Here is a 27454-nt window from a genome sequence, read left to right on the forward strand (position 1 = left end):
TTGCTGGGCTCTGGTGTGGGCGCAGGGGCTCTGGGAAGCCCAGCTGGTGAACCCCAGGGCACAGCAGCAGCCTGTATAGGCCAGGCCCACGGACAACCACTGGCCGCCAGAACAAGCAATGGCTTTGCCAAGTTCAATTTCTACAGTCCGTCTTACCCGAGGGTCAGGCACTGTGCATCAGGGGCAGGCAGGAGGAGGGGCGGGAGGGGCAGAGTCTTGCCCTCCTGGAGCTCACACCCGGGACTGGAAGCCAAGCTTCCTGCATCCCTGGGATCAGAAGGGCCAGTGTGGACTCCTGCATGACATCAAATAAAGCTCGGGGTCAGCTCTGAGTCAGCAGACGCTGATGTCTCTGTATGGTGCACAGCTACAGAGCTCTCTTCCTGCCAGAAGAGCCATTTGGGAAGAAGGGAGAGGAATTCAGGCTATCGGGGAGCTCAGGCCCTCATCCTGCCCTCTGGGCTTGGGAATTTGAATGAGAGCCTCCAGGATTTCAAGCCCTGTCTACTCTCGAGACTTCACCCTTGCTGTTCCCTCTGTTGGGAACACCCCACCGCCATCCCCATCCTGAGCCTGCCACCCTCTGCTCAGCTGACTTTCTCCTGCCCTCCGGTTCACCACGAAAAGGTTATTCTCTTTAGGAGTCTCCCGCTACCCCCAAATACTCTTGGACTAAATTCGGTTTCCCATGGTACAGACCAGCTCACCTCTGCTTCCCTTTGCAACCCTCAGGCTTTAGAGGGGATTTACTTACCTGACCCTGGCCTCCCTGAACTGTAATCTCTCATGACCCAGGGCTCAGAACAGTGCTGGCCCGTAGTAGGTCTTCAATAAATTTAAGTTAAAAGACTGACTGACTGACTGAATGAATGAATGAATAGATGAATGTCTTTTTTAAAAAAGCTACTGAGGCCAGATGCAGTGGCTCACGCCTGTAATGCCAGCATTTTGGGAGGCCAAGCTGGTGATCACCTGAGGTCAGGAGTTTGAGACCAGCCTGGCCAACATGGCGAAACCCAGTCTTTATTTAAAAAAAAAAAAAAAAAAAAGGGCTTTTGAATGACTGTCTTAGGTGGTAGGGCCACAGCCCAAGCCCCTTGTAGGGTATCAGAAGGACAGAGACCCTCACAGTTTCAGGGGCCTGCACCTCCACCAGGGACGGAGGCCTGAGAACTGCCTTCTACCTTCTCCTGTGTCTCACCCCCACCTCCAGTTTGGGGCAGGGGTCCTGCTCCTAGGGAGGGAGGATGGGGAGCAGTCCTCTACCCTAACCCAGACCTTGCCTTGCTCACCCTCAACTTCACCCGGGAGGAGCGGGAGGCGGGCGGGGCTCCTCTTGCCTAGCGTGGTTCTGGTTTGTTTAAAGAGCTGCTTTCTGCCTTGTGGGGGTGAGTTATCTCCTTGTGAAATCAAGTTGTAGGAACAAAAAGGGTTTACCGATGAGACACATGTTGCCTCGTTCATGGAAACCCTAGGAGAAGGAACAGACAGACTCCCCCTCCCTGCCTCTGCCCCAGCCCAGCCCCAGCCATTGGTCTCCCGCGGTGGTGGCTGTCCTGCTGGACTCCTGTCGGCGTGGGGCACTGCAGAGGTGGCGGGCAGAGGCGTGGGAGCTCTGGGGCAGGCGCTGAAGGCAGGTACGTGTGCCAAGTCAGGTGCGGGGGTGGGGGCGGCTCCTGGCCACACCCTTGCAGGGCTCAGGCCGCCAATGGTGCTGGGGCCTCCTCCCCCAGGACGGGGGCTTTGTCAGGGATTATGGTGTGTTTCCATCGCCCAGGCCCAAAGGGGCCAGAAAGGGGAGGCTGAGGCTGGGGGAGGGGCTCAAGGGAGTCCAGCTGGGACGGCTCAGGCCCGCGGTGCGGAACGGCCCGTGGCCTGCCTACCGGTTCATCTCTGCAACTCCTTCCTCCCTGGGCCGCTGTCTGGTGTGTCTGTGGGTCTAGCTAGGTGGGCTTGGGGAGGGGGAAGGAAGAGGTGTCTCTGCAGGCAGCTCAGACTGGGCAAGCCTTCTTTGAAAATGGTCCCTGGGGCCCCAAGGGGACAACTATCTCTGCAGGGCCGGTGCGATGGGCGGGAAGGGAGGAGGGGACACGAGCTTACTCAGGCAGAGGGGCTTTTCCCAGAGAGCTAAAAGTAAGAAAGTAACCTTTCAGATTAAAGAGAAATGTTTCTTTGTTTGGGTTTTCGGTCTTCCCCCCACCCCCCACCTCTTTTAAGCCTCTTTTCACATCTGTAGTGGCTTTTTTTCCTCTAGTCTGGGGTCAAAAGAGAAGGGCCGGAGAATGTCGTCCCAGCCAACAGGAAACCAGACCTCCCCCGGGGCCACGGAAGATGACTCCTATGGCAGCTGGTACATTGATGAGCCCCAGGGGGGCGAGGAGCTCCAGCCAGAGGGGTAAGTGTGGGACCCCCCCCACCTCACTCTGTCAGCTGGCAGAACGGGGTGTGGCAGAGGTTGCAAACTGGCCAGGGAGCAGCTCCTGGGCAGCAGCCGCTAGGACTGGCTCTGTCACTCATTTGCTGTGTGACCCTGGGCAAGTCAGAGCCTCTCTGGGGCCCATTCAGTCTCTGCATCTGTTACAGGAAAACAGCATCCCTCACCCTGCTGTTAAGATACTTAAGGCGGTGGCTCACGCTTGTAATCCTAGCACTTTGGGAGTCCAAGGCCAGGAGTTCAAGACCAGCCTGGCCAACACAGTGAAATCCCGTCTCTACTAAAAATTAGCTGGGTGTGGTGGCAGGCACCTGTAATCGCAGCTACTTGTGAAGGCGAGGCAAGAGAATCACTTGAACCTGGGAGGTGGAGGTTGTAGGGACCTGAGATCACACGACTGCACTCCAGCCTGGGCAACAGAGATAGACTCCGTCTCCAAAAAAAAAAAAAAAAAAAAAAAAAAGATACTTAAGGCTGATTGATCACCTAAAAAGCACCTGTGTGATGTGTTAAAAACACAGATTCCTGGGCCCCATCCTTGTGGCTTCAGATCCCTCAGATCCACAGGGATGGCTCCCTGGGTGATTCTGGCCCATAGCCAGCTTCTGGGAGCAGTTAAGGCAAGCAGAACTGCCTTCGAGGGGTTACTGGTCACTGCCGTGAGCATTTGGGTGTGGTGTGGCCCAGTGTCGGGTTCTCTGGACAGGCTGGGGGACTGTGGGGAGGCAGAGAACCAAAGTGAGAAAGGCTGGGGAGAAGTCACTGAGGAAACGTGCACCCTTGTCTTTGGATGGTCTCAGAGGATCAGGAGAGCCTATTCCCTTTAGCAGGAGTGCTCAGGCCAGCCCAGGGACCGGGGAGGCGGCCTGCCCCAGGGTGGCCTGAGGACCCAGCCACCACTGCTTTGCCCAGATCCATTCTATCGGGGTTTAGTCTGAGTACCTTCGTGGAGGAGCTGGGCCTTCTGTGCCCCCCACGTCCTGCCAGGATGTCTTGCCTGTGGGGGACCTAGAGCCAGTTCTCCCCTGTTGTTCCCGGGCCCAGCCCATCCCCTGCCTCCCTGCTCTGTCTTAGGGTTTGGAGAAGTGGAAAGGTGAGGCTGGGGGTTGCCGAGCCAGATATGTGCACATCTGTTCTCCATCAAAACCTGAAACTTGAGAAGGAAAAATCCTTGTATGCCTCCCCAGGGGCTGGGGCTGTGGCCTGGCTGGGCTTGGGTCACCCAGCAGGGACAGAGCTCCACCCAGACCTGGGGGAAGAAGCTGTTGTTCGCAGGACTCAGGGTTCCGCCCACCTGGAAGCTAGCCTGCACTCAACCCCACCGCGGGCTCCGCATGTCCTGCTGTGTTTGTGCGGGCTGCGAGGGACCAGACTGGGGAGAGGCCCAGGAACCCATGAGGATGGCCTCTGACCTAGGTGAAGGCTCTAATCTGAAGCTGTGTCCTGGGGAGCCTCAGGGCCCGGACACTGGCCAGGGACCAGGTGCCTGCAGCCAGCTCTGTAGCTATAGTCTCAGAATAAAGTTATGTGTATGTCAGGCACTGGGTGATGAGGAGTCCCGTCCCTAATGTGCGTAACGTCTAGAAGATTCAGCTCCTTTCTTCCACTGCAGGGCATGGCACCCATAAGAACAAAGAGATTCGTTTGAATCTACTTACTCAGCCAAACCAAGCTGAGCTGCCTACCACCCTCCTGCCCCCAAAGGTGGGAACAGAAAATTGGGAGCTCAGGGAAATCCCAAGGAGAGGAACTTGGGTTCACCTCTGTCTGTGTGAGTCAGATGCCCGGGGCACATGGTGCATCAGAGCTTTGAAGAGCTCTGGAGTGCCCCGGCACTCTGAGGCTGGAGTTGGGGGGGATGAGCCGCGGAGTCAGCCACAGAAAGTTCCTAAAATCCGGAACAGGTGATCAGAACCGTCATGGCTCAGACGCCCTCAGTGGCTTTCCAGGGCCTCTCATGCTTGCTGTAACCCCATCTCACCTGACCTCTGGGCTGCAATCAAACTGGAAGGCTTGCCCGGCCCCGTCCACGCTGCCTGTCACCTGCCCCTCTGTTTCCTCACGCTGTTCCCTCCACCTGGAGCCGCTGTTCCCCTTCTTTCCCTAAAGAGATGCTAACCATCTCTTATTTATTTATTTTTTGAGATCGGGTCTCGCTCATGCTGCCCAGGCTGGAGGGCAGTGGCGCGATCTCAGCTCACTGCAACCTCCGCCTCCCAGGTTCAAGCGCTTCTCCTGCCTCAGCCTCTTGAGTAGCTGCGATTACAGGCGCCCGCCATGATGCCTGGCTAATTTTTTTTGAATTTTTGTTGTGGTTGTTGTTTTGAGACAGAGTCTTGCTTTGTCACCAGGCTGGAGTGCAGTGGCATGATCTTGGCACACTGCGACCTCCACTTCCCGGGTTCAAGAGATTCTCCTGCCTCAGCCTCCCGAGTAGCTGGCATTACAGGCATGCGCCCCCACCCCCGGCTAATTTTGTATTTTCAGTAGAGATGGGCTTTCTCCATGTTGGTCAGGCTGGTCCTGAACTCCCAACCTCAGGTGATCTGCTCGCCTCGGCCTCACAAAGTGCTGGGATTACAGGCGTGAGCCACTGCGCCCAGCCACTAACCATCTTTTAAACTCCAATCAGATACCACCTCCTCTCGCCCAAAGTCCTTCTTCCTCTGCATCCTTCAGCGCCTGTTTGTGTCTGTCCCAGGATCCAGCTCACCCCCATCCCTGAGGTCTTTGTATCTGTGCCATCCTGCCTGTCCAATGGCACAAAACATGGGCCCACAAGCCACCAGCCCAACGTTTGCTCATTACTGTGCCACCTGACGTCCCATCTGACCTCTCGCACTGAGCTGAGGGATCGGTTGGGGACCTCAGGTGGTACAGAAAGGGCCAGAAGCTCCCCCAGGCAGGGCCCTGGAGGGCATTTGTGGTGGTGGGGGTAGTTTGGGGTGGGGTTCCTAAGAAAATGGTCAAACTACTCCAGGGGCGGTTTTCCAAGTCCCTGCTGGGCCCAGGTGTCCAGGGTGGAGCAGGACCCAGGCAGGCAGGGAGATGATGCAGGCTGCGAGGGAGGGCTGCCCTGCACACCGGAGTGAGAGGCCTCGGAGCGGGAGGTGGGAAGCCCGAGACTGGAGTGCCCACAGTGGGAACCTGCCCCCTGTGTGGCAGCTGCTCCCGAGCCCAGTCACACTTCGGGAAGAGACTGATTTCCTGGCCAAGAAGCTGCCCAGAGCTGACTTATTCTGCCTCTCCACCAAGTGACTGATTTCTTTCCCACCACTCACGGACCGAGCTGACCCATTGGAGGGTCCCAGGGCTCTGAGCTCCCCTGGATAATACAGCCTTGATGCCTCCCTTCACACAGTGGAGGGCGAGCCGGCGGGGGGCTGAGCCCTCAGGGGGCTGAGCCCTCTGGGCAGCCAGGGACTGGCTGCAGCCCAGACTCTGTCTCAGGCCCTCGACCACCAGACCCCACCAGCCTCACTCACGCTGCTATCCTCCCTTCCGGCTCTCCCAGGCCCAAGCTGGGAAAACCCGGAGCCCCACCGCTCCCCAGGGACCCAGTTCTGCCTGCTGTCCCAGGGCTAGGGCTCAGAACTCCCTTTCTCTGCCACAGGATTCTGCCAGGGAAGTGGAGGGTTTCGCCGTCCACAGTGACCCCTGTCTCCACCGTGGGCCTACCTCTGTGCTCAGCCAGGGTGTGCGCAGGGCCTCTGCCAGGCCATAGGGAGCCTCTGTGGAACTGGAAAACGGGATCCTCACTTAGGTGCATTCAGCCCAGCAGGTGCTGGGTTTGGTGAGCCGCGTGGCCTGGATCTCAGACCACACTCGACCCCTTGGCTGAGCATCTTTGTGTGGTGGGCGACCTGGATGGCTGTCCACGGAGGCTGTCAATGAGAGGGCAGCGGGAAAAGGGGGACCACGGGAGATCATTTTAGTCACAGGCCAGTCTCCGATGGCAGCGGGTAGAGGGCAAAGCAGAGGGCCAAACCCTTGACTGCTTGACCCAGGTCGTGTGCTCAACCGCAGTTCTGAGAAGAGGTCTGTGAGGCCAGGAGCAGTCAGTGGGGCTTCCTGGAGAGGGCAGGCTTTGAAGGACAGGAAGCATCTAGGTGAGCAAGAATACGTGCTCAGCTGGGCACAGTGGCTCACACCTGTAATCCCAGCACTTTGGGAGGCCGAGGTGTGAGGATTGCTTGAGCTCAGGAATGCAGGAACATGGTGAGGCCCTGCCTCTACTAAAAATACAGGAAAAAAAAAATGTCAGACATGGTGGTGCACACCTGTGGTCCCAACTACTCAGGAGGCTGAGGCGGGAGGATCATTTGAGCCCAGGAGGCTGAGGCTGCAGTGAGCTGAGATTGAACCACTGCACCCCAGCCTGGGTGACAAGCAAGACCTTGTCTCAAAAAAAAAAAAAAAAAAAAAAAAAGAGAGAAAGAAAGAAGTGATCAGACTAAGCCAGTCCACTCGGCTTCCCCCGGGAGCCTCCTGTCTCCTTAGTCTTATAACTCCAGAGCTTGGCATGGGGCCGCACATCACAGGGACACCAGGGCCCCAGAATGACCCTGAGAAGGTGGGACTGGGAAGGCTTGTGTAGGAGGCATCAGAGGGTTGAGGGAGGTAGTGGGTAAAGCCTCAGTGTGGACAGTCTTGAATCCCAGACCCATCTGCACACCCACGGGGGCCTGACGCAGGCCTGAGCCAGCCTTCATTTGCTCTGCAGGGAAGTGCCCTCCTGCCACACCAGCGTACCACCCGGCCTGTACCACGCCTGCCTGGCCTCGCTGTCAGTGAGTCCCACCCAAGTTGAACCTGGCTTGCAAGCTGCTGCCAGCCTGGGCAGTGGGACCTGGGTTCCCCGCTGGGGCTGGTGAAGGGGGGCCCTGGGAGATCTTGGGTTGGGGGAGCTATCTGGGAGTTCTCCCAGCTTGGGGGCCCAAACCAGGAAGCAAGTCCTACCTCCCAGGTGTCTGTCACCTCTTGACCAGTCCCCAAGGTGCCACATGAATGTGCACTGGGCAGATAGAGGATGTCCTGGGGCCTGAGTCCGGGCCCTCACACTCCCCTCGGGGGAGGCCCGGGCACGGCAGGCTCTCCTCTGTGCTCTCCTTTCAGATCCTCGTGCTGCTGCTCCTGGCCATGCTGGTGAGGCGCCGCCAGCTCTGGCCCGACTGTGTGCGTGGCCGGCCCCGCTTGCCCAGGTTGGTGCCATGGCCTGGGCACCCCTACTTAGGGGGCCCAGCTGACAGGGTCACTCTGGGAGGGTGGGTGCTTTGTTAGGTACCTAAAAGGCAGTTCTGGCTTCAATGACACCCCTCCCTGCCTCCGCCTGGGGCTTTCATCATCCCCACCCAGGTATCCGAGTGTAGTCAGGACCCCCGGAGGAAGCGGGGAGGGACTTGCTCAAGCACACCTGGGAGAAGGGGCCCCAACCCAGGCCCTAGGGAAACAAGCCTGACAGGACCCAGCTTCAGAGTGTACCTGCTCAGGCAGCCGGCCCTTCGTGTGTGGACCGACCGTGACCATCCCAATGCCATCTTGACCCTCATCTTCCCTGAGAGTATCACCTGGACCTTAATGCTTGAAGGCAGATTTATGGGGACTGACCTCTATCCCCTATAGCTGGAACTTTCTTTCTTTCTTTTTTATTTTTTGAGATGGAGTCTTGCACTGTTGCCTGGGCTGGAGTGGTTCGATCTCGGCTCACGGCAACCTCCGCCTTCTGGGTTCAAGCAATTCTCCTGCCTCAGCCTCCTGAGTAGCTGGGATTAGCGCCCACCACCATGCCCAGCTAATTTTTTTGTATTTTTAGGAGAGACGCAGTTTCACTATGTTGGCCAGGCTGGTATCGAACTCTTGACTTTGTGATTCACCTGCCTCAGCCTCCCGTAGTGCTGGGATTACAGGCATGAGCCACCGCGCCTGGCATAGCTGGAACTTTCTTCTCCTATCTTCTTCAGCCCTGGGACCCCAGAGCCTGGGACGGGCATGATCCTGAAGAGATGGGGCTGGGCAGGCTGGTCACGAGAGACCAGAGGGTTGGGGCAGGTGATGGGTGTCTCCCTGGTGTAGATAGCTTCGCATCCCAGACCCAGACTGCATCGAGGTGGGTCTTGCTGTGCTGGTTTTGTGGGGAACCAGCCTGGGGTCTCCAGGTGGCCCTGGAAAGAGCTTGCCCTGGCTGGGGGCAGGGGCGGTGCTTGAGGGAGAATGAAGCTCTTGGATCATGGTGCAAGCTGCAGTGAAAAAGCCGAGGGTCTGAGTGGCTTGCCCTGAGCCCAGAGGGGTGATGCCTGGGACAGCTGTGCCCGCTGTCTGCCCTCTGCCCCGGCTCCACACCCAGCCCAGGGCGGTGGCCATCGTACAAGGATGTTATGACTCGCTGAGTTCCCTGAAGATTTGCCAGCCCAGACAGACAGACCAGTTAATGTGGAGGTGGCTGCTCCCTGGAGCTTCCAGGGTGGGCGGAGAGAGCAGTCCCAGGGCTTGTTCCCACTGTGTGTGTATCCCAAGTCCCTTCGGCAAAGGGCTTGGAACTTGATAAGAGGCACTCCGCAAATATCTATGGAATGAATGAATGAAGGGGCCTCCCCCATCTGAAAAGTGGGACTGACTCCGCCTCCTTGGTTTATGGAACACAGCCTGGAGGTAAGAGGGGTGCAGGGGCTGAGCAACTCCCTCCTGCCCTGTCCCTGCCTCTGTGCTAGCCCTGTGGATTTCTTGGCTGGGGACAGGCCCCAGGCAGTGCCTGCTGCTGTCTTCATGGTCCTCTTCAGCTCCCTGTGTTTGCTGCTCCCCGACGAGGACCCGTTGCCCTTCCTGACCCTCGCCTCACCACCCAGCCCAGGTACTCACTGCCCTCGAGGTCTTGGAGTTGGTGTGGTGGGATGGAGATAGGGTGGGGTCTTGGAGTTTTAAGCTTGGCTCAAGGAGATGAGGGTGACAGGAACAGCTGTCAATGAGATGGGCTGCTCTCCTGAGACGTGACCTCTTCAGATCATCCAGTCTTTATGGCGACGCCACAAGGTATCCATGTTAGCCCCGTTTTGCAGTGGAGGAACTGAGGGCCAGGGAAATAGTATCTTAAATGGAATATTGACTCAGGTACCATGCTGAGCCTCATATATACACCTTCTCCTTTTGCCTGTACTAATATACTGTGATTTTTTTTTTCCATTTTACAGATGGGAAAACTGAGGCTCCAAGAGGTAAGTTGACCAAGGTCACAGAGTTGTGTAGGGTCCTAAAGTGTTCTTTGAGCCCCTCCCTGCTGGTGCAGAGATGAGAAACTGTAGAAATAAAAGACATAGACACAGAGATAGAGAAAAGAGAGTTGGTCTCGGGGGTCCACTGCAAACCAAAGCGCGGGGAACTGCAGTGGCCCCGAGTGCCTGGACACTCTGATTTTTATTGAGTACAAAGCAGTGGACATGGAAGGCAGGGTGAGGTCGTGGTGGTCGGTGATAGGGTCAGGCAAATCATATGTCTTGAAGACGGGGTCCCAAGACTTTCAAGTAGCCGAGGCAAGGAAAAAAGCTAATGCGTCATCTCTCTTTGCATATTTGTCAAAAATATCAAGGACACTAAGATTATGTTACTGTTATTCCTATCTTCTGAGAAAAAGGGAAACCAGATGCAGAAGCAGGGTGGGAGAGTGGACATGGAACGTGACCGCTGAAGCCTAGCATCACATAGAGATGGTTAAGCCCCCGATGTCTGTGGGCCTCCCTGCCAGCCGTCAGGCCTTGCTCCACAAGAGCCTGGAGGAGCGGAGTTTTCTCCTAACTTCCCCAGGAAGGAGATGTCTCGGCCATTTTGGATGTCTTCTTCCCTAGCTGGCTAAACAGCGGGCGCTTTCCCAGCGCTGCCGCTGCCGCACAGCCGAGGCGCCCTCCAGCAGCCCTTATGCGGGCGTGACAGAGGGCTCAGAGCAGCTTGCCTTAGGGTCACTTTGTTCACAGTGTCACCTCAGTTCCATGCTTCATACCCCGATAGTCACTAGTAAAATCAAAGGTTATATTGAGTATATATCTTTATGATTGTAAGTAACTGTAAGATTATATATGATTATATAAAGGAATAACTATGTGCCTACATTTCTAATTCTCTTCTAAATCAATGTTTATACGAGAACAGGCTGAGGCTTCAGACCCTTGCCACGGCACTTGTGGGGTTTCCCCTCTTCAGCTTGGAGAGTAGTCAGAGCCTAGATTTGAACCGACGGCTCTTGCCCACTGAACATACTGAAAGTCTTGGGAGCTGGAGACAGGAGAGAGTCCTGGGTGGGCTCACGGCAGGCCCCATGTCTGCCCCTCCAGCATGGGTCTCTGCTTGTTTCACCCTCCAGGATCCTGGAAGATGCTGGGCCTGCTCTATTACGCTGCCCTCTACTACCCACTGGCCGCCTGTGCCACGGCTGGTCACAGAGCTGCACACCTGCTTGGCAGCACGCTGTCCTGGGCCCACCTCGGGGTCCAGGTCTGGCAGAGGGCAGAGTGTCCCCAGACTCCCAAGGTAAGGGCTGATCACAATGGCCTAGAGCAGAGGGGTGCACAGAACAGCCTGCTCAAACCAGGGGGCTCCTTGGAGCGCTGATTCTGACGGCTGCCCTGCAGCTGCCACTGCGTGTGGGATTCCACACCTTCAAACACGTGCGCCTTCCAAGCTGGGCTGCTCTGCGGGAGAGGCAGGGAACAAGGTGGCTGGGCCCAGCCCTCAGGAGCTTTCAGTCTAGGAGGGGGCAGAGAAGGGGAAGAGGGCAGAGTAGGAGGAAGAGAAATCCTGAAATGCCCCCACCCCACTCCTGTGTGAGTGATTCCTCAGCCTCCCTTGGATCAGGCTGGAGAGGGAATGGACGCGAAGCAAGATGGAGTCAGGGATGGTCTCAGAGGGCTCAGAACCCTGTTCACTGGCTGCTGGCTGGGGCTGTGAAACTGTCCAGTCTAGAACCCGAAGAGTGATGGATGGTACGGGCTTCAGAGCCAGACATCCTGAGTGCGAATCCAGCTTCACCACTTCATTCACTCACTCACCCATTCGTTCAACAACATATCTGAGGCACCTACTCTGCACCAGGGACATTTCCAGGCACAGGACTATAGCTGTGAACGAGACAAACACAGTCCGTAGCCTCCCAAGAGCTGTCATTTCAGAAGGAGAGACACAATACACAGACAAAATGATGCCAGGTGGTACCAAGTGCCCTGGGGAAACAGTGCCACCTTTCTTAGACTGTTTCTTCATCCATCCGTGGAGCGGGTAACGCCAATCCCTCAGGGTGGAGGTAAAGACTTGGAGGTTGCTTTGATAGGGCGCACTTGGTAGCTGGGTGCAGTGGCTCATGCTTGTAATCCCAGCACTTTGGGAGGCCGAGGAGGGCACATCAAGAGGTCAAGAGTTCGAGACCAGCCTGGCCAGCATGATGAAACCCCATCTCTACTAAAAATACAAAAATTAGCCAGGCATGGTGGCTCGTGCCTGTAATCCCAGCTACTAGGGAGGCTGAGGCAGGAGAATCGCTTGAACCCGGAAGGCAGAGGCTGCAGTGAGTCAAGACCATGCCATTGCACTCCAGCCTGGGCAACAGAGCAAGACTCTGCCTCATTAAAAAAAAAAAAAAAAAAAAGAGTGGGGACCTGGTGGCTCTTTTTCACCATCTAGAATAGAACCTGGCACATACTAAGTTCTCAATAAAACTATATTGAACCAAAAGATACATAAATGAGTATACAAAAGGCCCACTCCCAGGAAGGCCTCAACCCTGGGAAGTAGGGCATAGCCTTTCCTGATGCCCAGTGAAAACTGTATGTAGGCACAGGCGGGCATTGGTGTGATTTTCAGAACTGTTCCTAATGTTCTGGGAACACAGAAACAGAAAGTGGGGTCCCTTCCAGGCCTTATTCCAGCCTTGGTCAGGGAGGCATGGGGTGGGGGGTGCTGGAGAGAATCAGAGGATCAAGTGACCTCCTCCTCTTGGCTGCTCTGAGGCCTGCGTGGGTCCGGGAGCCTGGGGGAGGGATGAGCATCTGTGCAGAGCTCAGGAAGGGGAAGTGGGCAGGTTTGCGCTGGGTAGCAGGTTGGGAACCATAGTGCTGAAGCCCTATCCCCACCCCCGCCCCGCCCAGACCATCCTCAGGGCCTAGTGCGAGGTGGGAAGGGCATTGGGTTCTGGTTCTTGCCTGGGGCAAGAAAGTGAAGGTAGTCTTCTGTGTGTCTGTCTGTCCAGATCTACAAGTACTACTCCCTGCTGGCCTCCCTGCCTCTCCTGCTGGGCCTCGGATTCCTGAGCCTTTGGTACCCAGTGCAGCTGGTGAGAAGCTTCGGCCGCAGGACAGGAGCAGACTCCGAGGTAAAGGGGCAGGCCTGGGATGAGCTCTTACTCAGTACCCAAGACAGCCCGACGCCCCCGTTTCTGTGGTCCCAGATACGTGGCTGTGCTTGGTGTAAGGCCCAGCACAGAACAGATGCTCAGAAGATGTTTGCTAAGTGATTGCTTAGCCCTCCCTCCCCAGGCAAAGGCTTGGCCGGGCCCTAGACTGGCACCCAGGATACCTATGGCACTGAGCTGTGTGAATAATAGGGACTCCACAAAGCAGAATTGAGTCAGAAGACAGGAGAGTCATAGCTCTGTCTGTGAAACGCTGAGATCTGGCCGGAGAGACAGCCTGGAGCCTTATGTGTAATCCCAGTTCTGCACATTCTGAGATGATTCAGGAAGTGCCCAGGGCAGAACTGCATTATGAATCAACTCTAGGTTGGGTGTGGTTGAAGAATTTCATATAAAAGGGAGAGCTGGGAGGGCTTCCTAGAGGAGGTAGACTTTAGCAAGGGCCTGAATGACGGAGAATCCAGAGTAAGGAGAGAATAAGGAGAAGGCACAGGAAAGAGCATGGGTAAAGGGGAAGAGATGGTTCTGTGTCTGTTTTGTTCATTATATTTGCAGCACTGGATGGGTCTTAGCCCTTAATAGATACTCAGCAAATATTTCTGAATTTTTGGATGAATGGATGGATGGATGAATGGATGGATGAATGGATGAATCGAAGGAAACATGTATGGAAGGAAGGATGGGTGGATGAATGCATCATGGTAAGAGAGGATTTTTTTTTTTTTTTTTTTTTTTTTTTTTTTTTTTGAGCTGGAATGTGGCTCTATGGCCCAGGCTGGAGTGCAGTGGCTCAGTCTTGGCTCACTGCAACCTCCGCCTCCTGAGTTCAAGAGATTGTCCTGCCTTAGCCTCCTGAGTAGCTGGGACTATAGGCACACGCCACCACACCCGGCTAATTTTTGTATTTTTAGAAAACGGGGTTTCACATGTTGGTCAGGCTGGTCTCGAACTGCTGGTCTCAGGATGCATCCGCCTTGGCCTCCCAAAGTGCTGGGATTACAGGCGTGAGCCCCCGCTCCCAGTAGGAAGAGAGAATTCTTAGAAGATACTTTGATCTTACTAAAACGCCTTCTAAGCACCTACCACGCATCAGGCCCTGGGCTCGATGCTGTGGACTTGCAGCTGGTGGACTCGTGTCTGACCTCCAGAAGTTCCCCGCGTGGAGGGGGCACAGAGGCAGCACCAAATACCTACAGTGCAGTGTGAGACGTGCAGGGGGGTTGGGACTGCTGGTGCGGGGCGGGAGTCCGGGACTTCTTTCTGGTGGGAGCGGAGGAGGAGGAAATCTCTGCAGAGGCCCTCACAGGGGAAGGAAGGACAGACTCAGGAAAAAAGGCGGCTCCTGTTCAGACAGGGCAGGAGAATGAAAGGCTTGATGGAGGCATGTGGGCAGCCAGCACTAGGTGGTGGTGCCAGCTGCTGGGCCAGGGAAGATGGAGGAGTAACAGGTGCTCCTGGGGCGATGCTTGGTCCTAGGCGTGTGCCGCTCAAAGTCTGGAGCTCAGCAGAGGGGCTGGGACTGGGTGTTAACTCGGCAAGGTCAGACTGAATCCAGAGAATGAGTGAGATCCCGAGGCAGGTTGGAGAGCCCTGGGTCCCCCTCGGGCTACTCTGGTCTGAGAAGGCCCAAGGACTCGGGGCTCGGCTCCCGCTTGGCAGGCAAGGAGGTCTGAGCCCTTGCCGCTCCGGCCCTCCTATGCTCACACTCCTCGAGGAAGCCCGAGTCTCCCCCTTTCTTACAGCTGGCTCTGAAGATGGAGCGGTATCCCCCCACCCCCCAGGGCATGTTCCTTTACCTCCTCTTCCAGGCTTTCCACCGCCCCACTCCTCTCTCCATTACCAGCCTTTCCTCCCTAGGCTGGGGAGGTGTAAAATCCTCTTTGGACTTTGGTCAAAGAGGTTTAAGTCTCAAAGGACCCCCGTCAAGCTTCGAGCTGACCCACTCCTGCCCTGGATCCCAGGGTTGTCATGGCAACAGGTGACAATTGCCTGCGTTTTCCCAGTGATTCAGGGCAGGGGTGCTCACTCCATCTTCCCATGAGCCTCTGCCACTTCACAGGCAGCTTAAGGCCTGGAATGTGGCTTAGACAAATCTGGTCACCCTTGTGATCTCCCTTGCGTAGTGGCAGGAGGAGAAGCCTGAGGGGGTCTGACCTGGAATGACCCCCCACCCCCCACCGGCGTCCTGGAATGTGCCCGTGGGACACAAGCTTCCCTCTGCCGCAGTTTCAGCCAGCAGAGGCCAGAGGGCTGGGGGTGGGAAGAATCGGTGATGAGATGTGACTGAGTAAAGCGGGTGAGAGTTGGAGACAGATCTTAGGAAGAACTTCCTGGTATTGATGGCTCTTTGATAGGAGACTGGCCTTGTATTTGGGAGAGAAAAAAGACGCTTTGGAGTGCATGGACCTCATCCCCACAACTCAGCCCCCTCTGCACTCACCACCACCGCCATGGCCAAGAGATTTTTATGGAGCACCTGCTGAGTGAACACTCTGGTTCCCTGAGTCAAGGCCCCACGGATGGCTCCAGGCAGTTCTCATCTGCTCGTCTAATTGTCTGTCTCCACAGGGGCTGCAGAACCACTCTCAGGAATATCTGAGGAACCTACTTTGCAGGAAGAAGCTGGGAAGCAGGTGGGGTCTCTTGCACACGCTCTGTGGGCTGGTGGATGGGGGCTGGTTAACAGCTGTGCTTGGGAAGCTAGCACTGGACAGCGCAGCAGGGGCAGAGGGGCGGAATGACCAGCTGCTGGGGGCTGGGTCTCCGGGAAGGGACTTTCCCTGAGGACCCTGCACCTGCCTGGGTCTTTCTGCAGCTCCCACACCTCCAAGCATGGCTTCCTGTCCTGGGCCCGGGTCCGCTTGAGACACTGCGTCTACACTCCACAGCCAGGTATGGGGTTGGGAGCTGAGGCCAAGCGTGACAGGGGACGTTACCCTCCCTTGCACAGAACGGCTGCAGTGGAGGACTGGCTCCTGCTCCCGGAATCCTTGCCATCCAGAGGGACAACTGCCAGCTCAGGACAGGGGGAAGACCCTGGCCCGGCCTTGGTCATCCAGGGTCCTGCTGGCTCTTTTCCTGGGCCTCTTGGGAGGGAGGAGGACTCTCTGGCCTCAGTGGTGCTATTCTCACACTTCTTCTTTTGAGGACTGCAGGATTCCGTCTCCCCCTGAAGCTGGTGCTTTCAGCCACCCTGACAGGGACAGCCATATACCAGGTGTGTTCCGCACCCTCTACTACCATCTGCCTCTGGAGCCCTGCCCTCTACCCCAAGCCCGGAGCAGCTCCGGCCCAACTCAGCTCTCCAGGTGCCCCATCCAGAATCCTGGCCAGCTGCTGCCAGCCATCTTGGGAATTCTGGCTTCCCCATAAGGGCAGGGGTGTTCACTCCTGGACTCACACAGTGACCCAGTGCATTCATTTTGGAGGCCATGTAAACGCGAATTGAAATCCTAGCTCCGGCCGGGCGCGGTGGCTCAAGCCTGTAATCCCAGCACTTTGGGAGGCCGAGGCGGGTGGATCACGAGGTCGAAAGATCGAGACCATCCTGGTCAACATGGTGAAACCCCGTGTCTACTAAAAATACAAAAAAACTAGCTGGGCGTGGTGGTGCATGCCTGTAATCCCAGCTACTTAGGAGGCTGAGGCAGGAGAATTGCCTGAGCCCAGGAGGCGGAGGTTGCGGTGAGCCGAGATCACGCCATTGCACTCCAGCCTGGGTAACAAGAGCGAAACTCCGTCTCAAAAAAAAAAAAAAAAAGAAATCCTAGCTCCATTATTTACCTCCTGTGTGACCTTGGGCAAGTTATTTAACCTCTCTGAACCTGTTAGCTCATCTGCAAAAAGGAGGAAATAGAATCACTTTCCTCTTTGAGTAGTTGGGAAGATTTAGTGAGATAACGTGTTTGATAAACTCTGCCTCACCACCTCCAAGAAAAACAACAACAATTAAAATCCTGGGAGGTAGGTATGGTTTGCCCCACTTTACAGACGGGGAGAAGGGAAGCTCAGCGAGGTGAATTTGACTTGGCCACCTTTCTGCACAGCTAATATCTCAGCGGAGCCAAAGTTGGAATCCAACGCCGTCTAGCTTTAATGCCTGTGCCCATTTACATTCAGCAGCATAGAGAAACCGGAAATTTTACATTCCGAAGTTTAGATAGATAGGTGATGAGGAAATAAAGGTACAGACACAGCCGTCCTTCAGCATCAGAGGTGGATTTCCAGGACACCCCTCCATATCAAAATACGAAGCCTCCAATTTCTGATGTGCGGTGGTGTAGTATTTGCAAATAGCCTACACGCATGCTCCAACATACCTCGCTATCTCTAGATTACTTGTAATACCTAACAAAGGTGCTATGTAAATAGTTGTCCCACTGTATTATTTGTGCTATTTGTATTACATTGTTTTTTGGGGGGTTTTGAGACGAAGTTTTGCTGTTGTTGCCCAGGCTGGAGCGTAATGGTGCGATCTCGGCTCACCGCAACCTCCGCCTCCCGGGTTCAAGCGATTCTCCTGCCTCGGCCTCCCAAGTAGCTGAGATTACAGGCACGCGCCACCACACGTGGCTAACTTTGTATTTTTAGTAGAGACGGGTTTCTCCATGTTGGTCAGGCTGGTCTCGAACTCCGGACCTCAGGTGATCAGCCCACCTCGGCCTCCCAAAGTGCTGGGATTACAGACGTGATACAGTGTTATTTTTTACTGTGGGGTTTTTCCCCAAATATTTTTGATCTGTGCTTGATTGAATTGGTTGGTTGTGGATGTGGAGCCCACAGACCCGCAGGGCCGACTGTACGCAGTTATGGCGCTTGAAGGTGTGCCTGTGGCCTGTTAAGCTATAATTGCTCCTGTGTAATGTCCTCATTTAGCGGCATGAGGACCTGCTGTACGGGCCGATGAGAACACTGATGGGCGGTGGCACGTGGCTGCAGCCTGTGTGCTGCCGGTTTCTTCCCGCAAGTCTCCCCTGTTAGCACAGAAAACGCTTTTCCTGGGATGGCGCCCTCACCGCGGGGCTCTTCCAGGTGGCTCTGCTGCTGCTGGTGGGCGTGGTCCCCACCATCCAGAAGGTGAGGGCAGGAGTCACCACGGATGTCTCCTACCTGCTGGCCGGCTTTGGGATCGTGCTCTCCCAGGACAAGCAGGAGGTGGTGGAGCTGGTGAAGCACCATCTGTGGGCTCTGGAAGGTGAGGCCTCCAGGGAGCCCCTGAGGGCTGCGGTGGGGAATGAAAGCTGGGAGATGCAAGGTCTGCGTGCTAGTCAGCCATGGACACACTGGGCGCCCTTGGACACGCACCTCTGCCCAGCCCCCATCCTTCCCCTCCCTGGGTCTCGGTCGCCTCATCTCCAAATTGGGGCAGTTGGCGCTTCTAGTTCTGAGCTTCCGTGAAACCTGGAGGGACATCTCAGCAGCTCCTGCCCCTTGCCTGCTTCTGTGGCATCTCCCCACGCCGCCCCAGTGTCTCAGACCAACTCTCTGGGCATGGAAATGAGGAAGGATGGGTGAGCTGAGGGTGGGGAAGGAGGAAGAAGATGGTGACGGGGACGCTGAGGATTCCTGAGCGAATCCTCATGGCAGGGGGCTGGCGCTGGGCAGGGGGCTGGCGCTGGGCAGGAGGCATGCTTTCTCTTCCCTACTCCCTGTCTTCTGGAGCCATCTCCTTTCGCCTTTCCTCTGACAATGAGCTCCTGAACCAGGGAACCATCCCGGCCTCCCCTCCTGTGGTCTGATGCATCCTGCAGCTACCTACCTACTCTGCCTCCTGGGCGCTCCCAACAGCCCTGTGGAGGGGACTGAGAAGTGGCCCCACTTGACGCACATGGAGGACCTTGCCTGAGGCCAGCCAACAGGGCAGAGTGCAGCCAAGAGAACGCAGGGCTCCTGCAGCCTGATGGGGGCTCTCTCCATCTGCAAACTTAGAGAGTAAAAGCTGCTCTATTTGAGACAAAGCCTGGTGGTCACGACTTGTGAGGCAAGCACCCTCAACTGACTTGGGGGCCCCGGGCTGGGACAGACAGGCCTCCGGCTTCTGAGGAGTAACATGCGATGGTCAGAGCGAGGGCTGTCAGTGTTGCAGGTGGAGGTGTGGCTGCTCCGCAGCTGTGCCTGGCCATTAACGTCATCCTCATCCCACAGACCTGGGTGTGCTGGCCATGGTGGGGGCAGGGAGTAGGGGGTGGGCAGAGGTGCATGCAGTGACCGCTTCCTTCCCTGACCACCTCCACCATCTCCCTGAGCACCTCAGTTCCCGTACTAGAGGCTGCCCTGGACCTGTCGCTGGGACCCACAAACTGGACAGGTGACAAATTCCGGGCGAGCTGAAAACGACCTCTCCAGGGGTCATTTTCAGCTGGGTCATAGGCAACCTGGGTCATAGGCAGGTGCAGACACAGTCCAGGTCAGCCCACAGCCAACCTCAGACCCTTGATCACAGTGACCCTGTAGCATCATTGATCCCAGCTCACAGAGCAAGCAACTGAGGCTCAGAAGCAAGAAGAGACACGTCCAGAGCGAAGGGCTGACTCTGCTTCTGCTCATCACGCCTTATGTTTATAATTGCATGTTGCAGTTTCCAAGCTCAAAGGCTCCCACTTGGGATCTTCTTGTGCCAAATAGAGCAGCATTTACCCTCTCAGTTTGCAGATGAGGAATACTGAAGCCCAGGAGGATTCAAGATGTAGCCAAAGCCACCCCGCCACATGGGCTCGAGTATCCCTTGGTCTGTCCTTCGCCTAAGGAGCTAATGTCTTCTGAGCTCAGAGCTTCTCTTGGGACTGCCACGCAGCACTTGGACCATAGCCTCGTTCACAGAGAGCTCAGACGGGGAGTCAGGCAAACCAGATGAGAGTCTCTGCTCCATCACTTACAAGCTGAGTGACCTTGGGCAAAGCGCTTTACCTCTCCTGAGCTCAGTTTCCCCACCTGCAAAATGAGCACTGGCAGGAAAAAGGAACGCTTGGCCTTGCGGCCCTCAGTCACATGAGGGAAGACAGATCCATCCCCAAAGGAGGATCCCAGAGGTGGAAAATAGCAGGAAGATTGTGTAGGTGCTGGGGTTTGGGGGGCCCAAGTTGGGAACCCGTGGAGGGAGAGAGAGGTAGGAGGTAGATGGCTGGAGATCAGAGGCTGGGCCCATGGCCAAGGGGCCTGCTAACCCTTCAGCCTGTGTTAGCCTATGCACCACCAGGCCAGCCTCTGCAAGAGGGCTGCTCCCTTCCTGGCAGCAGACTGTCTAGAATGTGCCCTCACTGCAGCCCAGCTGGCCCCAGCAGGGGCACTGTGGAGGCTGGAGCAGTGCATGCCCATGGCTTTCTCCCAACCTCGCTTCTGAGAACAGTGTCCCGTGAGGGTCCTGGAGGCAGGAACAAGGGACTGGCCGAAGAGCCTGGGTTTCTGTAGCATCATTCTCAGCCCTGGCTGAATCTGGGAACTATCTGGTGACTTTAACATTCCCCAGGCTCAGGCCCCATGCCAGACCTACTGAATTGGAAGCTCTCAGAGTGGGGCCAGCCTCCATGATGGAACAGCTCTCCCAGTGAATTTTTTCTTTTTTCCTTTTTTTTTTTTTTTTTTGACAGTCTCATTCTGTCACCTGGATGGAGTGCAGTGGCACCATCTCGGCTCACTGCAACCTCCACCTCCCAGGTTCAAGCAATTCTCTTGTCTTAGCCTCCCGAGTAGCTGGGATAGCAGGTGCCTGCCACCACGCCCAGCTAATTTTTGTATGTTTAGTAGAGACGAGATTTCACCATATTGGTCAGGCTGGTCTCGAACTTCTGACCTCAGGTGATCCACCAGCCTCAGCCTCCCAAAGTGCTGGGATTACAGTCCCAGTGGTTGTGATGCAAGTGAGGTTTGAGAGACACTGTAGTAAGCACCCAAGAAATGTAAGTTGATTGACTGATTTCAGTTTGTTGCTGATGAGTATACATCATGAAGGCTCTGCCTTCGGAAAGCCCCCAGAGCAGTGGCTGTCAGCTCTGACTGCACACTGAATCATCAGTGTTGCCTTCACGGCTGAGGCTAAGTCCCACCCACAGAAATCCTGATTGAACTGGTTTGGGTGCAGCCTGGGCCATGGGCAGGTTTTAGCAGCTCCAGGAGATCCTAATGCACCGGCAGTGATGAGACCCACCGCTCTAAGCCCCGCGGCTATGTAGAACTAGCATTCGCCTTTTCTGTGTTTGCCGTCCCTGCACTTGAGATTCTGGTGATAACACGAGCACCAGGAACACTTTCCTGGGTTAACTGATGAGACCAGGGTGCAGGCATCCCGGACTTATTCTGGATCTGCTTGGAAACGGTGGCACACCTCACTCTCTCATTCCTAGCAGCGTGGCTGGCTGGGCAAAAGCCCTCTCTCTGCGCCTGTTTCTTCTTCAGCCCAGTGGGAACAGTCCTTCTGTCTAACCTCGTGGGGTTACTGTGGCAGTCTGCTGTCACAGATCAGGTTGGATGTCAGGTGGGAGAGTTGCAGCCTGCACCCCTGAATTTCTTAAACGCCCGGGCTTGTTCACGACACACCGTCATGCATACACTCATTGCGTGCATGGCCAGGGAGGGGGCTGGGCGACAGCGGCTGCCTCCCTTATTCCGATGGACTCAGGCCACACTGGTGTGGACTCAGACCCTCTATGCTCTGAATGAGGGCCGTTAGTGCAGACCTGGATGGGACTTACGGCTCACGTGATCCTGGGAGCCGGGCAGCACAACAGCGCGCCGGGCAGGATGTTCACAAGCCAGTGGGAGCCTGGGGAGATGGAGTGCCCTCCTGAAGGCCACATGGCCAAGGAGCGGTGGAGCTGGAGGCAGATGCCAGGTTGGATGGGGGTCCCACAGCCATGGAGGCAGCAACGGCAGGGTGGGGACCAGGTCTGCAGGCTCAGAGCTGCTTTCACCTCTTGGCCACTGCGTATCACTGGGAAGAATGGGTGGCCGAAGTCATTGGCTTACACTGGATCTGAGAGTCGGGATGGGCCCAAGAGACCTCCACTCAGAGTGTGGTGTGGGGCAGGCAGCACCCTGGCAGGGGTTCAGAGGCCCCGAGGAGACCCCCCCAGGCCCTGACCGCTCCCTGCGCTCCCTCTCTGTCCACCAGTTTGCTACGTCTCGGCCTTGGTCTTGTCCTGCTCACTGACCTTCCTGGTCCTGATGCGCTCGCTGGTGACACACAGGTGAGTGGCAGGCTCCGGCTCACCCAGCGCAGCGGTGGGGAAGGAGTGGGGTCCTGTGGGCCTGCGGGGAGGGACGGGCTCTGCCGGCCCAGGCTGTCACCGAGCCCACCTGAGTGTGGCCGCCTCCGGTGGAGGGAGAAGGTGGGGCTGGGGCCACCCCTGGACCTTCCTGTCTCGTTGGGGAAACGTCTGTGAGTATGCAGGACACAGGGTACTACCAACTCAGGGCGGCGCGTGGAGCTTGCCCTCGGAGTAGGGCCCACCGGGTGGGCTGGATGAGAGGGAAGGCGGCCTGGGGAGGCTGCACGTGCCTGGAAATGGAAGAAGAGGTAGGAGGTGAGGACTGTGGAGGTGACAGCAGAGGCTGGGGTGGCCCTGCCGTGTGAGAGTGTGGGTGACAGCTGGCCTGGAGGCACAGGGCACTGGAGAGGCAGTGCGGGTCTCACCATGCCGCCTCGCTTGCCCTGCAGCAGTGAGTGGTGAGGGAAGGGGCAGCCCGGGCACTAACCCACGTCAGAGAACCGGCCCGAGCGTCCTGTGCACGTGCCAGGCCTCAGAGCTCCTCCCAGGAATCCTTTTCCACAGACCATCACCTCCTTCTCCTGGCATTCAAGGCTCCCCAGCCAGTGCCCGCCTCACCTCGATCGCTGGTGGCTGCGCTGTGTGTCACTTCCATTCTCACTGTTGTTTCTCACTTTTCTGACTTGGCTCAAGTTGAGCCTTCTGCCTGGTTTTGTCTTCCTCGTTCACCCTTTAAGTCTGCCCAGATATCACCTCTTCCAGGAAGCCCTCCCTGACTTCCCGGGTCGGGTTACTGGCCTCCTCCCAGCTCCCGCAGTTGTGGGCTTACCTGCTGATGGCTGTGGGTTGAAATTCTATTGGAAGTTTGGCCAGTTGCTGGCCCAGAGGAGGATTTAGGGAGAGCGTGTTTCTCTCTGAGGTCTCTGCCTCCCTGGTTCCAACCCCAGGACCAATCTTCAAGCTCTGCACCGAGGCGCTGCCCTGGACCTGAGTCCCCTGCACCGGAGTCCCCATCCCTCCCGCCAAGCCATATTCTGTTGGATGAGCTTCAGTGCCTACCAGACAGCCTTTATCTGCTTTGGTAAGTCCCCTGTGCCCGCCACAGCCAGCCTTGGACTGGGCCCCACCTCGGACCCTGGCCCCAGTGGAGAAGCGTGCTTATAAGCACTGCCCTCAGAGTTTGTACTTGCTCTGGGGCAAAGCAAGAGGAGGGACCCCCCTGTCTTCCCTGCCCTTAGGAAGCTTACTCAGGATGGGGGTACAGGAGCCCTCAGGAAATTGAATGAGTTCCCTCCTGGGGGTGGACCCAGGTCTGGAGGTGTCAAATTCAAGATAGTACATTCCTGCTTAAAAAAGGGCTGTAGCGGTCCGGGCGCGGTGGCTCACGCCTGTAATCCCAGCACTTTGGGAGGCCGAGGCAGGCAGATCACGAGGTCAGGAGATCGAGATCATCCTGGCTAACACAGTGAACCCCCGTCCCTACTAGAAATACAAAGAATTAGACAGGTGTGGTGGCCTGCACCTGAAGTCCCAGCTACTCAGAAGGCTGAGGCAGGAGAATCGCTTGAACCCTGGAGGCAGAGGTTGCAGTGAGCCGAGATTGAGCCACTGCACTCCAGCCTGGTGACAGAGCGAGACTCCATACAAAAAAAAAAAAAAAAAAAAAAAAGAAAAAGAAAAAAGAAGGAACTGTGCCACAATAGGCTACCTACAGAGGTAATGAGATCCCTGTCACTGGAGGTATGCAAGCAGGGTTCCATGGATATTGTTGGAGTCTGCAAAGGGGGTCCTGCCCTGAGAGAGTTGGACCAGATAACCTTCCAGGACCCCTCCCAGTCCCGGGTTTCTGACTCTCCCCTTGGGTACTGCAGTGAGAGGGGCACTCTGCAGGGCGAGGGGCTGTGACCAGCATTGCACATCCAAGGGCCTTGTCTCTCTCCCTCCAGTTCCTTCCGTTCTCACCTCCTAGTGGGAGGAGAAGGACGGTAAAGGAGCAGAGGAATTACAAGGACGGAGGTCGCAGTGTCTGTTCTTGGTGGCCCTTAGGCTCCAGGCATCGTCCTCTCATCAACTGGCCAGATTATTCCCATAGACAGTCCTCGGGCACCTACCGTATGCCAGGTTCTGGCTTGAAGGATTGCAAACATCCGTTTAAAATGTAGTCTTATCCCGCAGTAACACAAACTCAGGAGAGGCTGGAGGGAAATAACATTTGCACAGTACTTGGTGATTTTAAGAGTTTCCACAGATGTTATCTCATCGGATCCTTATAACCGCCTCTGAGGTAGGGACTATTATCCCCATTTTACAGAGGAAGAAACTAAGGCTCCGAGAGGAAAAGTGACTTGTTCAAGGCAGGATAGCTATGCAGTGGCAGAGCAGAGATCTAAGACCAGGCTGCCCAATTCCAAAGCCCCTGGTTCTGGGGGTGGCGGAGATGGCCAACTTTCATAGAACCTGTCGTCTGTCCCCGTGCCACTCCTGCCCCGGGCAGGGCTCCTGGTACAGCAGATCATCTTCTTCCTGGGAACCACGGCCCTGGCCTTCCTGGTGTTCATGCCTGTGCTCCACGGCAGGAACCTCCTGCTCTTCCGCTCCCTGGAGTCCTCGTGGTGAGTGACGCAGGACCTGGAGGGCTCGGGGACTCCTTCTTGGAGGTCCGCTAGCGGTGACCACCTCTCCTTCCCATTGGCAGGCCCTTCTGGCTGACTCTGGCCCTGGCTGTGACCCTGCAGAATATGGCAGCCCATTGGGTCTTCCTGGAGACTCGTGATGGTCACCCACAGCTGACCAACCGGTGAGGAGGCACCTGGGCTTGTGGCTCCCTCAGGCCCTCAGCCTCTTCTTCAGCGTCGTTCTCTTTTTGTGTCCTTCTCCCTCCACTGCCATCTCTCCCCTCTCCCTATCAAGGAGCCCAGAAGGTAGTAGAAAGAGCTCACGTTACCCATAGGGAAAAGGGACAATGTCTATTTCTGGCATGGGGCCAGAGGTACCTCCATGAGCCTTTGTTGCTTTGGGAATCAGTCAGCACTGCTGTCACCTGGGTCCTCTGCTTCCTCAAAACCATGCCCCTCCCCACTTTGTAGCAAGGAAGATCCATGTCAGGTGACGAGGCTGTGAGAGAGCCTTGGCTCCCGGGGGAACTTGGAATTAGCACACAGGGGACCCAGAAGCCATCAGGGTCATAGAAAGACCCAGACGGACCTGGACTTAAAGCCCAGCTCTACCACTGAATAGCTGACAGCCTTGGCTAAGTTACCTAATCTCCCTGGGCCTCAGTTTCCCGTCTCCCAGGGTGGTGGGTTGAAAGAGAGAAGGCCTTGCCCAGGGTGGGTTGCACAGAAGACACAGCAGTAAATGGTGGGCGCACCGTTCTGGGCATCCAGGTCTGAGCCTGACCCTGGGGAGGGGCTCTGGGGGAGGGGCTGCCTCAGCTTTCTTCTCCCGCCCCAGGAGAGTGCTCTATGCAGCCACCTTCCTTCTCTTCCCCCTCAATGTGCTGGTCGGGGCCGTAATGGCCACGTGGCGAGTGCTCCTCTCTGCCGTCTACAACACCATCCACCTCGGCCAGATGGACCTCAGCCTGCTGCCACCCAGAGCCGCCACTCTTGACCCTGGTAAGGTCATGGGTCGGGCTGGAGGGTTGCTGAGGCCACCCAGGCAGTGAGGAAGGCGTCCACCCTGCCCCAGGCCCATGCCAGATGGTCAGTTCTCCCGATGTCTGCTGCTGCATGTGCCACCTGAGTGCCCCTGCGCTGTGCCTCGCGTGGTTCTGCAGCATGCGCGCTGGGCGTGGGGTGTTCTAGCAGGTCCACTGTGCCCAGGCGGCGTGTCTACAAGCTTGGATGCGGGCTGTGCACGTGCACTGTGTGTGTGTGTGTGTGTGTGTGTGTGTGTGTGTTAGAGGATGTCTGGGTGCCTCTAGTCTGGCCCCTGCTCCCCCAGCACTGCCATCCGCCACCCCACCCCAGGCTACTACACCTACCGAAACTTCTTGAAGATTGAGGTCAGCCAGTCGCATCCAGCCATGACAGCTTTCTGCTCCCTGCTCCTGCAATCACGGAGCCTCCCACCCAGGACCACGGCAGCCCCCAAGGACAGCCTCAGACCCGGGGAAGAAGACGAAGGTGCGGCCTCCCGCTGGGATGGGGGGAATAGAGCCTACCCAGCTTCTCCCAGGAAGGATGTGTGCCCCTCCCCAGCACTCAGAGTAGGCGCCAGGAAGTTTTTCACTTCCTCTCTCCCTTGGCTGCCCCTGGTCGCCCCTCCTGGTCTGATCTCAGGGTAATTTTTTCCGTGGTGTGAACACACACATACACACACCCTGAGTGTGCACACGGAGGGAATGAAACCGCTGCCTTGCTTAGGGGCTCCGTCATTGCCCCCACTTCTCCCTCGGGGCAGGGACTATGACCTCCTCCTTTCCTTCTGCCCAGAAGTGTGTAGTAGGGAGGGGACACGAAGCCAGCTCCAGGCCCTTGTCCCACCCCGCTTCCAGTCTACCCACAGACGTCACTCCCCACTTCCATGCGCTGCCTGCAGGGGCCATCCTAAGCCTCACCACCTGCTCTACGCCTGGGATTTTCAGGCTCTCTGCTCAGGTCCGAGGGCCAGGGGAGACTTGGCTGGGTGTTTGTTGAGTGACTCACAGAAAGTCCGTCTCTCTCAGGGATGCAGCTGCTGCAGACAAAGGACTCCACGGCCAAGGGAGCAGGGCCCAGGGCCGGCCGCGGCAGGGCTCGCTGGGGTCTGGCCTACACGCTGCTGCACAACCCAACCCTGCAGGCCTTCCGGAAGACGGCCCTGTTGGGTGCCAATGGTGCCCAGCCCTGAGCGCAGGGAAGGCCAACCCACCTGCCTGTCTGTGTTGAGGCGCGTTCCCACCCACCATCCTCCTCCCTCCCCGGCTCTCGCAGCATCACCTGGGCCATGCAGCCTGGATCACCGTGGTTGTATGGAGGTCTGTCTGCACTGGGAGCCTCAGGAGGCCTCTGCTCCACCCACTTGGCCACAGGAGAGCCAGCAGGGCTTTCGAAGAAACTGGTGGGTTAGGGCCTTGCTCCAGGAACCAGTCGAGCCGGGACGGCCACATCCAGGCCTCTCCCCACCCTGGCTCTGCCACCAGCCTTGAAGGGCCTCGATGAAGCCCTTTGCTGGAATCATTCCCGCTCAGCCCCCGCCTCAGCCTTGGCCTTCATGCTGTGGAAGCGGCCAAGGCGCTTCCTCGCCCGTTCCGTTCCGCGGCCGTCTCTGGGGAGTGGCTGGAAGGCTCCCTGGCCTCTGGCTGCAGGGCAGCCCAAGTCACGACTCAGACCAGGTCCCACACCGAGCCGCCCGCACTCGAGAGCCAGATATTTTTGTAGTTTTTATGCCTTTGGCGATTATGAAAGAGGTTAGTGTGTTCCCTGCAATAAACTTGTTCCTGAGAAA

General features: G+C 56.8%; 1 protein-coding gene across 3 annotated transcripts in view; it reads left to right on the top strand.

Moving 5' to 3' along the window:
* The window catches only part of STRA6 (signaling receptor and transporter of retinol STRA6), a 35073-nt gene extending 7619 nt beyond the window's left edge, over positions 1-27454 (top strand). Inside the window, exons 1-19 of one of the 3 annotated variants that reach the window (XM_010332040.3) lie at positions 1580-1637; positions 2255-2395; positions 7158-7224; positions 7550-7635; positions 9142-9281; positions 9619-9642; positions 10782-10948; positions 12660-12782; positions 15390-15454; positions 15637-15713; positions 15977-16038; positions 17853-18015; positions 21928-22003; positions 22972-23105; positions 24519-24636; positions 24720-24821; positions 25478-25641; positions 25996-26151; positions 26694-27454. In XM_010332040.3, the coding sequence (XP_010330342.1) occupies positions 2283-2395; positions 7158-7224; positions 7550-7635; positions 9142-9281; positions 9619-9642; positions 10782-10948; positions 12660-12782; positions 15390-15454; positions 15637-15713; positions 15977-16038; positions 17853-18015; positions 21928-22003; positions 22972-23105; positions 24519-24636; positions 24720-24821; positions 25478-25641; positions 25996-26151; positions 26694-26857 (2001 nt within the window). In that variant the 5' untranslated portion in view covers positions 1580-1637; positions 2255-2282 and the 3' untranslated portion in view covers positions 26858-27454. Of the gene's footprint in view, positions 1-1579; positions 1638-1874; positions 1926-2254; positions 2396-7157; positions 7225-7549; positions 7636-9141; positions 9282-9618; positions 9643-10781; positions 10949-12659; positions 12783-15389; positions 15455-15636; positions 15714-15976; positions 16039-17852; positions 18016-21927; positions 22004-22971; positions 23106-24518; positions 24637-24719; positions 24822-25477; positions 25642-25995; positions 26152-26693 lie in introns of those variants that run through there. The other 2 variants (XM_010332038.3, XM_010332039.3) reach the window with 2 other exon arrangements.

This window comes from Saimiri boliviensis, chromosome 2 (genome assembly GCF_048565385.1).
Source record: "Saimiri boliviensis isolate mSaiBol1 chromosome 2, mSaiBol1.pri, whole genome shotgun sequence".
NCBI lineage: Eukaryota > Metazoa > Chordata > Mammalia > Primates > Cebidae > Saimiri > Saimiri boliviensis.